The following is a 13,314-nucleotide window of genomic DNA, read 5'->3' on the forward strand; positions in this document are numbered from 1 at the left end:
CTCGAGTTCGAATAATGCACGCCTCTATTATCCAGATACGTGTACCTACAGTAGCAGTCAGGTTCTGTACTTAAACCACTCGTCCGTGTACCTACTGGTGCATGCGATGCCAGAATACTGCGTCAAAACAGACCTCGGTAGAAATGAACGTCCTAGTCCCTTCTTGACACGTATTTACGAAATGGAGAAGGTCCGTGGTTGGTTATTCGCATACTCGGCACAAACAACATTCAGCTCCGAATACCTGTAGGCCTACGACACTCTGCTCGTCGCAAAATGCGGGGACAACGCTCACGAGATCTCTAGAAATTTCTCGCGAGAAATAGTGCCTTCGCTAGTCTCGAGAAATCTCGAGACCTCGTCTCAGACTGCCCATCACTAGTTATGGGCTCCTATAATTTTGCCCAGTTCAAAATCCTGGTTTATAGTGAATACACTCGCGATGCGGCAAAACAACAATCTACGCAACACCTATTAAATGATGCATTCACACACCTATAGTACTTCAATGTATGTGTAGAAAAATCAATCACGGCGGAAACATATCACTAGCGTTGAGTACCTGGGACGTCAGGGCTGCTCCAACCAACATTTAAGGGCCGCTTCACACTAGGCGACTGGAATCGGCGACCAGCCGCCCGTGCTTATGAAACATTGTTTTAAATGGAGCTCTTCACACTGGGCGACTCAGTAGCCGAGCTACTCGTCCTATTTGCGTTCCATTCAAAACACCCTTCATTGTCATTGTGCATTTCAAGTTCCTTCCCGTTGCGTATTCCGTTTCAGAATATTACAAACTGTACTAAATAAATATATTATATCCAGTGTGAATGATTTAATTATATAAACTGAGCAGCGTCCATCTGGAATTTAGACTGGGACGAATAGGGCACAGTAATGAAGTTGAGAAGAGAAATACATGGTATGAAGTAATGCCATAGATTTTCAGTGACTTTAAAGAAAGAACATCCCAGGAAAGGAACGAGCTTTGTAATTAAAATATTACAAATATAAGCGACAACACTTTTATTAAATGTTCAATATAATTGAGATTTTGCTGTCCGACTTGTTTGGCTGTATGCTCAGCACAGCGTCCTTTGGTCCAGAGGTTCCTGGGTTCGATTCTCGAACGAGTCGGGGATTTTTTTACAATTTGCTTCAGGTAGCACCGACACATATGTCTAATGGAGACGAGAGTACAGGGAAAGGAATACCAGTGGGAAGGAAGCGACTGTGCCCTGAATTAAAGTACAGCCCTAGCACTTGCCTGGTGTGAAAATGTGAAACCACGGCTAACCTTCTTCAGGACTCCCTATAGTGGAGTTCGAAATCTTTTTTTTTTTTTTTTTTTTGCTATTTGCTTTACGTCGCACCGACACAGATATGTCTTATGGCGACGATGGGATAGGAAAGGCCTAGGAATTGAAAGGAAGCGGCCGTGTCCTTAAGGTACAGCCCCAGCATTTGCCTGGTGTGAAAATGGGAAACCACGGAAAACCATTTTCAGGGCTGCCGACAGTGGGGTTCGAACCCACTATCTCCCGAATACTGGATACTGGCCGCACTTAAGCGACTGCAGCTATCGAGTTCGGTATTATTATTATTATTATTATTATTATTATTATTGTACCGGCTGGTACACCTCTACGCCGCACATTTGAATTTTCCGCCTTAAAGTACTCCTCTACAAGAGGAACTCTGAACTTTAACTACTGTATCAACTCATAGGTTTTCTCAGATGATGTCACTACCGTAAATTTAATAAATTTTTTAAGGTCTTCGGAGACGCCGAGGTGCCGGAATTTAGTCCCGCAGGAGTTCTTTTACGTGCCAGTAAATCTACCGACACGGGGCTGTCGTATTTGAGCACCTTCAAATACCACCGGACTGAGCCAGGATCGAACCTGCCAAGTTGGGGTTAGAAGGCCAGCGCCTTAACCGTCTGAGCCACTCAGCCCGGCACCGTAAATTTTGTGATTACGACGTTGTCAGTACTATCTCCCGAACCCAAGATGGTATCTCCGTAGCACAAACCGCACGGACGTTTGCTCGGTCGGGGATTTTAATCTCGTATGGTTAATGCCACTGCCTCGGGGAATGGGTGCTTTTGTTCGTCTATAAACACCACACGCAATAGTAAATACATCGCTCCGTAAAATTGGGTCAGATGCCGACCTCAATTGATTGGGAAAAAAAGTCGGGCAGAATAGAAAGATAATGGAGAAGCTTTTGCCAACACAAGGGCAAGCAGGATTTTTTTTAAATTATTAATTAAGTTGTGGAGATATTTAAGGCACCTTGTTACGAGCGTTCTTGATTTTACTTTTAAAATGAAGTGAATCAGTCAACAATTTTCAAAATGAGCCTGTACTAACAACTATAGTACCGTCTTCTCAGTAGTCTACAGAGCAAAGTGAAGTACCGGTAACTATTTTAAAAAATTGGTACAATTATCACATAAATCATGAGATAGTTTATAGAAAAGTCATTTTTCCAAACGATCTTTCATCATAGATTGTGAATGAAACCTACAAGGCTTTCCTTCTTTCTTTTCGACAATAATAAGAGCAGCAAGAGACACTCGTTATAAAAACTGTCACTAGGCCGGAGAAGGCGGTTAAGTAGCGCGGCCGGCTACCGCACGGCGACACGGAATTCACCTGAGCTACTCTGTAGCCGATTCTGGTCGCCGAATCCTGTCGCCTAGTGTGAAGCGGCCCTTAGACTACGGCGCAGATCGACCAGGTCCACGCACTCCGTAACGATATGTACCACGGTAAGACGATCGCCGCAAGTACACACCGGAGGGGGTTCTCCTTTCACTAAATAGGAGTGCGTTACTACACCGTGACCGATCCGAAGATGCCATAATACCACTGCTTCCCTCTGAGAAGCCCGAAGGGTAGTCCTCCATACCTTCGTTGTACCTTTTATCGCCCTCAGCTTATTTGGAAGTGGAGTGTCCTGCCATTCCATCTCCCAATGGGACATAACCAAATGTCTCAGCTGAGAGCGAATATCACTTGCTGGAACCTTGTAAGGTAACGGAGCAGTGTAAGAGCCTCCTTCGCAGCCTTATCAGCTTAAGGAGTCGGTACACACCAGAAAGTGTCGGCGCTCATGGGAGAGTGCGTACCGCAGAGCTTCACAGATAGCATAGAGCTCTGCTGTGTACACTCTACAGGTTTCCGGGAGAGCCAAAAGAAACCTATCATTGGCGACAACGAACGCACAGCCCACTTTCGTTTTTGTCCTCGAACCATCCGTGTAAAAGACGACTGAATCTGGATACCGGTAAACAACGGACAGGAAGAGCCTCCGATAAATCGAAGGGTCCGTGTTTTCCTTCGGAGCACTGTGCAGATCCAGGATTATTTCAGTTCGTCGTATTATCCACGGAGGTACCCCACTTGGTTGTCTGACAAGGCAGGGAACCGAAGGTACATTAAACAATCCGTGACTGCTATCCAAGCATATTTCAACCGGCCGCGTTGCTCGAGGTTTAAGCAGCGTACAGCCGAGGGTTTCCATTGTGGAATACGCAATGATAGCTTGGGTAAAAAAAAATGAAATGACGTGTGCTTTTAGTGCTGGGAGTGTCCGAGGACACGTTCGGCTCGCCAGGTGCAGGCCTTTTGATTTGACACCCGTAGGCGACCTTCGTGTCGTGATGAGGATAAAATGATGATGAAGACGACACACACACACCCAGCCCCCGTGCCAGCGAAATTAACCAATGATGGTTAAAATTCCCGACTCTGCCGGGAATCGAACCCTGCGACCAAAGGCCAGCACGCTAACCATTTAGCCTTGGAGCTGGACATAGCTTGGGTGAAGTGGCATCTGTCGCAAATTTGCAGCATAGGATGGAAGCATTTGCTGGCCCCTCAGATGTAAGGCAGGCACACCAGATTCAGAAAGCAGGCTAGCAATGGGGCTTGTACCAAAAGCTCCCGTTGCCAACCTAACCCCGCTGTGGTGGATGGTATTCAGTTTCGCAAGGACGCTTTGCCTTGCTGATCCATATGCTTCACTGCCGAAGTCTAACCTGGATAAAATATGTGCCCTATAAAACGCCGCTCTCTAACCTTTGGTCTCTTAGTGATATTCTACCTGAGACAATAGATCCAGATAATATCAGAGATCTTTGGAAGAAGGCTAAGGCCAATCTTAAAGTTTCTCATGAAAACGTTAGGGAAAGATATGATCGTGGACGGAGGCCCACCAATTTAAAAATAGGAGATCAAGTCATGGTAAAAAACTTTGTACCCGCGGGCAAGCTTGCCCCCAGATTTCATGGGCCATGCACGGTTTTGGATTTCCTAACTCCAGTAACATTATTAGTGAGCAATCCAGCCACCGAGGTAATCTTTAGGGTACATATATCACAGATTAAACCTGTTTAATATCCTGGCTAACTTGGCCACTAAACCTTGCTGGAACTCTGAAGGTTATATTTTCTATTAATCTTAGGCCTTCTGCCCCTTGTTTTCTCATCTGCTTTGTATAAGTAAGTAAAACCTTCCCCTATGGTTACTCTGCTGTCCTTTCCTTGCGGCCATTACCAAGCTCCCGTCTCCTGCTAAACCATACCAGTGGCTTTTAAAAATTTCCACGCCGCTGGCCCCTCAGCCTCACCAACAAGATCGTACCCTAAAGCACAAGTTATCAACAACAATTTTCTGTCGCCAAGATTTTACTGTTTCAGTGCCCCGCAGCCGTTCGTCGCCTTACCGCCACCGGGGTGGGGTAAGGACCCACTCCACTCCCGTGATGTCTTCCTGTGTACGGCGCGCCGGAGTCTATCTCCCGGCAAAGGCAGGTGTGCGGCGCACCAACCGCCAGCTTATCCGGGGACTGTAAATACACTTCGCATCTGCGGCGTCCTTCACCACGACTACCCCTCTCATAGTAGCGGGAGAGGCGTATCTCAGGGTACTTGAGGGGTCCGGGCGACCTCGACTGGATACCGGCAGCGGCGGCAGGACTTGCCGTCAAAGTTAGCAGCATGTAGTTGGCATTATACAACAACAAAGACACTCTCTAGCCGGAGTTCAACTAACTCCTACCTATATACTTTAAAAAAAATTTTTGTAATGTTCTTCAAAATTCCTGTACAAGACTTTGAAAATTCTTAATGTCTTTTCCATATTCTCCCACAATCTATTTGCAAGGAAGCAGAAATTTTCTTCTATTGATGACTAAGTTTTGTTTAAAAACTTCTTCTGTGTCGCCCTGTGGAAGGACATTTGTGGGGGGAGGGCTGTACCGGCTGGTACACTTCTACGCCGCACATTTGAATTTTCCGCCTTAAAGTACTCCTCTACAAGAGGAACTCTGAACTTTAACTACTGTATCAACTCATAAGTTTTCTCAGAAGATGTCACTACCGTAAATTTTGTGATTACGAAGTTGTAAGTACTGTGTGGAGTTCAACTTGTTTTGTTTTCTATTGATCAAGAAGTGTGGACATCCTCTGATAGATGTCTCTACAAAAAAAAAAAAAAAACTATGATCATGCACCCTGGTGCGAAGTTAAGGAACTTCCTGAAGAAATTTTGTATTCATAAGTTTTATCTTTACTAAATTTCGTTTTTTTCATTTGTGGGTTGGCAATATTAATCTTTTCTTTCCGCCAGTTTTGAATTGAGCCAATCCAGAATTTCTGTAATTAATTTTTGACCAATCGTGTCCTTCTTCTTCTTCGATTTTGATGTGTAACTCTAAGCTACCCAATAAACGACTGTGGGTGTGTCTTAATTATTCTTGAAAGGTCTCGAATCTTCCCCGAGAGTATAAAAAACTGCTGATTTTCCTGTCTCTCGGCCACTCGAACAACATCTAGCCTAGTGTATGGAAGTGTAGCAGGAGGCGGGAAGCGCCTCTTTCATCCGGCAGCAGCTCTTCAACAAGGTAATGGCCACTTAACCATCTTTATTTCTTGCTAGCTCAGCAGTTTAACCCGCGGGGAAGGTCCGAAACCTTTATTATGTAACCTATCTTCAAACATGTAAATTGCCGTCACTTTTGTAAAACTTCATATTTCTTTAACTGTAAATCGGGGATAGAGAGTGCTTTACCCTCTCGAGCTCCCCTTCATTTTTGCCTTGAGAAGACTACGTTTTGGTAACTTTTTCTTCCTTAATGTATTAAATTTTCTTATACGAGTCGCCTCCATAGTTTGGGAATAGCCCCTGGTTCATCGGCCTAGTGTCCGACTCGTTGGCTGAATGGTCAGCGTACTGGCCTTCGGTTCAGAGGGTCCCGGGTTCGATTCCCGGCCGGGTCGGGGATTTTAACCTTAACTGATTAATTCCAATGGCCCGGGGGCTGGGTGTTTGTGCTGGCCCCCAACATCCCAGCAACTCACACACCACACATAACACTATCCTCCACCACAATAACACGCAGTTACCTACACATGGCAGATGCCGCCCACCCTCATCGGACGGTCTGCCTTACAAGGGCTGCACTCGGCTAGAAATAGCCACACGAAATTATTATTATCGGCCTAGTGCCTCTGAGGTTTTAAAGGATTTCATGTAGGAGTGCAAGTACACGCCTCCATTCTACTTGGTGTTGCGGGCCATTAACTTAACCTATTATTTTTCTACTAAGGCCCATTAGGTTTTTTTGTAAGTGTGCCTTGAGGGCAGTTAATAGTAAAGTCCGTTGTGGCCTTTGATAGGCTTGAAAAATTGAGAGTGGGTCAGCTCCTTTTGAGGTGGTAAAGTGCCTCTAGGACGTCTAATATGTTTTTTTGGAGCTAATGCTCCTTGTATGAAGGAGTTTTCTGCCCTTTGAACAAATGTGTGTCTTGGTAAAGTTGGGCTAGTAGCTCAAGGATTGTGGAATTGGGGCTCGAAGCCCAGAACTTGTTAAGACCCCGAAACTTGTACGTTCCTTCGTTCGTAAAATTAGACCTTGTACCTGATTATTGGATAGCTGTTAACTTGTTGTACTTATTAAGTGTTCAAATTCTATGTCAAAATTTTTAAGTTTTGCTACTTTTGAAAATATAACCTTTAATTCAATTTTAATCAATATCTCAGCTCTTTTGTAGTTAGACCCATTCCAGCCCGCACCTTCTTTCACCTCTGCTGTTCCACGGGTATCCCCGTAACAATTATTATTATTATTATTATTATTATTATTATTATTAGACTGTGGTAGTATCAGCAATGGTAAACGTGAAAGTAACAGTACTGGTACCTATAGTAGTAATTATTTAGCCTTATTCCAGCAGCTGAATGATTGGATATGCAGTAGATTGCCATTCTTACGAAGTCTGTAGTAAAATCCTTTCTTTTTTTTCAACATTATGGATCTTTACATAAAACGCCTCCTCACTATCATTACTAAATTCACTAGGAGTACTTATGTCCTTAGATATATTTTCCAGCACATATGCTATATCAGTTGCTATGGGGCATTTTCTGCAAAGAGCTGGAAATAAGAAAGGATTTTTACTGCGGACTTCGTTAGTGTTAATAAATATATCGTCGTTGCCGGGACAAAACCTCCTATGTGATAATATTTTTTGGAGATATACTGACCCGCAGCACATACATTATGAAGAGCGAGAATGCCTTGACAATATTCACACAATATTGCACCTTAGATGACAAAACCTTACCGGCCAAAGTTCTAAGATAAAATACTTCACATATGAGGTTTTGTCCCGGCAGCGACGATATACTCAACTGCTGAAATAAAGCTAAACATTAATGTGGTCGGCACTGATGCTATTTACCATGAATAGGCTGCTGTCCACTAACCCATGGATACTAATGCAGTTAGCAACTTCTAAACATAACCTCAACCACTGCTTGCTGTCCTTGGAATCTGACGGGACTTCGAAGTCCCCAGTACTTTATAACACCAGAATTACACAATGCTACATAAAGAATAAGTTCATGGAATAGAATTTGTTTGCTATTTGCTTAACGTCGCACCGACACAGATAGGTCTTATGGCGACGATGGGAGAGGGAAGGCCTAAGAGTGGGAAGGAAGCGGCCGTGGCCTTAATTAAGGTACAGCTCCAACATTTGCCAGGTGTGAAAATGGGAAACCACGGAAAACCATCTTCAGGGCTGCCGACAGTGGGAGTCGAACACATAATCTCCAGGATGCAAACTCACAGCTGCGCGACTCTAACTGGACGACCAACTCGCCCGGTAGAATAGAATTTGTAATTTTAGGTATTCATTTAGTGGGAAAAAGTGTTAGCTTACAATTTGAGCAGTAGAAATGCTATTAAAAAGTCATATGTTCTTTGCACTCCAGCATTCACCAAAATGGCTTCACCACTACTGCATAGTACCATATATTTCAGCCAAACAGCTGCTGCATATCGTGTGTGATCGATGCTGCCATCTCTTTACTAGATTCCAAAACTATTTCTAAAGATGAGTGAAAAGTCTCGTCGAATTTCCAGATAACGTATAGTTCCTGCAGTGATTTTTAAAAGGTTTTACTTTAAAGTCCTGTCAGTAAACAAAGGGCTGAGAGCATCCAAAACTGAATTATGCTGTAGGAGTGCGTGAACACTTCATGTAAACATACAGTCCTACAGTATGGTACAACAAAATTCATTTTCCTTTACAAACTCGCGTACGAAAATGAACACAACGAACATTGTTCTGATGGCCTGCATATCCATGTGTGCCTGAGAGGCGTGACCAGACTTAAGGAGAATCATGGTTAGGAAGAGCATTGTGGGATACGATTTATTGCTCGCGCAGAATCAGATATCTACAACCATAGTCCTATAAGGACGAACGGATCATGATCATCATCATGGAAACTTAATAAAACTAATAAATAATTTTTAATGTTATTGTTTTCACGTTCCACTAACTAGTTTTACCATTTTCTATAATAAAACTGGAGGACACTGAAGTGACTACATTTTTTCATCCCATCTCATTCATATGCTATACCATATTTATTTCTTGGGTAATAGGAAATAGACATATACATGAAGTCGCTGTAGATTCATTTTAGGGGCTTGGAATATCTTTGGTTAACAGCCCGGTTCATTTGTGTATCTGATAACCTGTATTCTTGCGGCATCTATGGTAGTGTGTAATAGTGCTGACATTTTAAAGAAATATTTTGGATACTGTGGGTAACGGGACTAAGATGACATTATTACTGAGATGACATTATTACTTCAAGAAAAAATATTCATAAGGCAAACCGTGCAAAAGTATTTCTCGGTTTTAGCTGACGAAGCTAATGATGTACCAGACCAAAAGTCAAGCTTGTAGTTTTACATGACTGTGGATATCGTAGCCATAGTAACGGGGCCTCTAGTTTTAACAAATTTTCATGGAGTCCGAACCATAGGAACGTGAATTTTTGTTTCAAAAGGCATTTGCATTGGCTGGGATTTGAACCACGGTCGCCTTGGTGAGAAGCAAGAGACAGTATGTACCAGACTCCTTGTTTTCAGACAATCGATAGGGATCCATTTTTGAGTTCGTAGGCTTTTCCTGCCGAACGTAGGTATTCGCAGAAAAAAAATCTATTGCTGGGGCGCCTCTGAATAGATTTGATGTCCCATAGTATGCAATATTTTTGAACATATCTTCAGAATGAAATGTTGCGGATCAGAATTAGTTATGCAACTAATACGTTCACACCAAATATATGATGTAATATAACCGAGTCTTTCAGACTGTTATTTATTCTTGACGATAATGATGACGAAGTCTCGCATAGAGCATTTTCGGGTCACGAAACTTTGTGGTTGACACATTTTATTGACACTGCTATTTACACTTGCTGTGAAACTAGACATTATGCGCAACATGGGTAATTCTTGTATATACATGAGAATTTTGGGAAATTCCATGACTGCAGCATCAGAGTGACAATAATCGAGAGAATGTCTCTTTTTACCTGGTACCTAAGCAGTGGTCAACTGCTTCCTGATAATTATAAGATGGTCCATAACAGTTATAACTCGAGTTATTCACTGACGATTCGAATAGCAACGAAATTTCACAGATATGCAGACTCCTGAGAACTATACTAAGGATGTCGTCCAAGGCTATGAACGTTATAGGATCAGTAAGAACTATTTTTGTATATACCCTGAATATATGTTCAATGGTTTTGCTTTGAGATTTCTTAAAGCAGATTTTATTATTTTCTTCACATTTGTTCTTGTGACTGTGCTTTGTATGAATGATTGAACTGTGAGAGGATACAGAAAGACATATTGCATAAAATGAACTTCATTGCAAAGGTACAGTCGGAGGTTCCACCTTTACAATACTAATTTTTTTCTTTAATTAGCAATTAACATCGGGACATGTTTCGTCCTTTTTTCTTGGACATCATCAACCGAAAATACTTGTAAGATGAGTAAAATAGACAAGGTCACAAATACACATTAAAATATGATTCTGGTAACCGAATACGTCAAGTTAAAATGCATGATAAAATTCGAAAAATGTTCTTAAAATGCTGGAGCTCAATAACGTTTTAGTTCTGTTGAAATTGAGATAAAATTGTTTAACGCACGTAATAGTTCCGTTAAAAATCGATGATCAAGCTCTTCTTATGTTGGCGTGATGATGTGTTGTACACGGCACAATCTTTCTCCGTATGTGCGCTTAAGGTCAAATATTCCGCCTGCCTCATAACCTCTTAACCAAGAATTATCACAACACATCATCACGCCAACATAAGAAGAGCTCGATCATCGAATTTTAATGGAACTGTTACGTGCGTTAAACAATTTTATCTCAATTTCAACAGAACTAAAAAGTTATTGAGCTTCGGCATTTTAAAATCATTCTTCGAATTTTATCATGCATTTTAACTTGACTTGTTCGGTAACCCGACTCGTATTTTAATGTGTATTTGTGACCTTGCGTATTCTACTCATCTTGCAAGTATTTTCGTCTGATGATGTCCAAAAAGGAAGGACGAAACATGCTCCGATGTTAATTGCTAATTAAATAAATAAAAATTAATTAATGTAAAGGTGGAACCTTTGACTGTACGTTAAAAAATATACAGGAAGGTACCCATAAAAATATAAATATACATTGTACTAAATTTGTAGAAGTTGTCTATTTTCACAGACATTAGGTACAATTCCAAAACAGAGGTACAAATTTGATACTGTCAATATAATGGTTGTTAGCCATTGATTCATACCCGTTGTAGAGATATTTTGGGTCGTAACCATTTCACAAAATGGAAACTTCCCATTATTGCTGCGGTCAGTGAAATCATCGTTAAATGTAACACTGAAAGTGTCCTCAGTTTCCATGACTAAGATTTAGTCAGTTCCTTTGAAGTGTCTTCCACTACAACCTTTGAGAGTGCCTCTTTCTTCTTTTGACCTATATATAGAGTATTATTATTAAAATAATTTTCGAAGTCTTTGAGGGCAACTCCATGAGTTTCTGGGAGGAAGAGCCACACGAAAAGTGATCCAACTAGAGACACTGCTGCAAAGAACCACTGGACTCCATGAGCACCTCCCAAGAATGATGTCAGACTGCGGTAGGAGTGGACTGCTCCAAACATGATTACGTGTGCCACCGAGATGACGATGCCATGAGCAATTCCACGGATCTCTGTCGGAAACAGCTCGGCAGTCATGGTCCACGGTATACTCAGAAGTCCTATCATACTAGTGCACACGTACAACAACATGCAGGCCACAGGCACCCACGATCCTGTCGTCCCACCTGCGAACAGAAGAAGAATATTTGTGAAGCCTAGCGATACAAAACAAGAACTGGAAGACTAATATTAATTTGTGCCATAGTTAAGTGGAGTATCAGTGCAGGGGGCGGGCGTGGATCCCACAGGTGAAATTTAGAGGTAGGAAATACGTCTCACATGGTTAAAATATCTGGGTAGTTGCGAACATCTTCAGTTGTATTAAAACTGAACTGCACTATCCTAGAAAGCACTTACAGATCCAAAACTTACTCGTGTTTTACAAAGAGAGAGCTTTTTACCCTGTCTGATAGTAAGTTATTGAAAGCACCTAACTGTCAACAAGATCGTGAATTAAGAGGTTCACATTTCTAATTGAAGTAAAACCACAGGTGATCTTCATGGCTTGTTAGATAGCCTAAATATGGATGCGTTTACTGAGTTTGTGCAAAAGTAGAGGAACCTTTATTGATAGGGTACAGTTAGTTCACAAAAATTGATAGAACATGAGAGAGCAAAAAATGATCTATTCGACCGTGGAGACAATGGACTTTTCTCAACCTTCCTCAGCGATAGCTCTTTGTGTAGTTGTCCACATCGACCAATATCAGCTAAGAAATATAGATGTTGGGTGGGAAAGATCTATTCTCTGACGTCTGAAAAATAAATTCTTTCTCATGAAACGCAGTTCCAAGTTGCATGAGATCGGAATATTTTATATAAGTGTATATACTTAACTGTTAAATTTTGCTAGTTGCTTTACGTCGCACCGACACAGATAGATCTTATAGGGACGAAGGGACAGGAAAGGCCTAGGAATGGGAAGGAAGCGGCCGTGGCCTTAAGGTACAGCCCCAGCATTTGCCTGGTGTGAAAATGGGAATCCATGGAGAACCATTTTCAGGGCTGCCGACAGTGGGGTTCGAACCCACTATCTCCCGGATGCGTGCTCACAGCTGCGCGCTCCTAACCGCACGGCCAACTCGCCCGGTAAACTAACTGTTAAATTGTTCGTGACAATCAAGCAATCAATCACCACTCTTCTGCATTTAGGGCTGTCGACCATCTGGCAGGTTCTCTGTCAGTTGTTAACCAAGTCTTTTCTTAAATCACCGGGCGAGTTGGCCGTGCGGTTAGGGGCGCGCAGCTGTGAGCTTGCATCCGGGAGATAGTGGGTTCGAACCCCACTGTCGGTAGCCCTAAAAATGGTTTTCCGTCGTTTCCCATTTTCACACCAGGCAAATGTTGGGGCTGTACCTTAATTAAGGCCACGGGCGCTTCCTTCAACTCCTTGACCTTTCTTATCCCATCGCCTATCCCATCGTCGCCATAAGACCTATCTGTGTCGGTGCAACGTAAAGCAACTAGCAAAAAGAAATATATATATTTCTTAAATCTTATAAGCTTCGAATTTGGGGCTGTAAGGTTGGCACTCGCTCCCTCTGTCAGATTGGCACATCTGCACCTGTATCTACCTAATTTTTAAAAATCGCCCACCAGAGCGCAGCACACGCCCCCACGTGGCGTGACAGCTGTTACACACAGCTACGCCCAATTTTCAGATCTCCCGCGCCCGCCATTCAAATTTCCTTCCCTTTGTAAGCCACGCCCCCAGCCAATCGGG

The 13,314-nt window shown here is 42.5% G+C and overlaps 1 protein-coding gene across 3 annotated transcripts in view; it reads right to left on the reverse strand.

Annotated features, from left to right (window-relative positions):
* Positions 1-11,071: 11,071 nt before the first annotated feature.
* Positions 11,072-13,314, reverse strand: part of LOC136862798 (facilitated trehalose transporter Tret1-2 homolog) — a 742,518-nt gene continuing 740,275 nt past the window's right edge. For all 3 annotated transcript variants that reach the window (XM_067139054.2, XM_067139053.2, XM_068226159.1), the window contains one exon: positions 11,072-11,716. In XM_067139054.2, the coding sequence (XP_066995155.1) occupies positions 11,295-11,716 (422 nt within the window). In that variant the 3' untranslated portion in view covers positions 11,072-11,294. The remainder of the gene's footprint in view (positions 11,717-13,314) is intronic.

This window comes from Anabrus simplex, chromosome 2 (genome assembly GCF_040414725.1).
Source record: "Anabrus simplex isolate iqAnaSimp1 chromosome 2, ASM4041472v1, whole genome shotgun sequence".
Taxonomy (NCBI): Eukaryota; Metazoa; Arthropoda; class Insecta; order Orthoptera; family Tettigoniidae; genus Anabrus; species Anabrus simplex.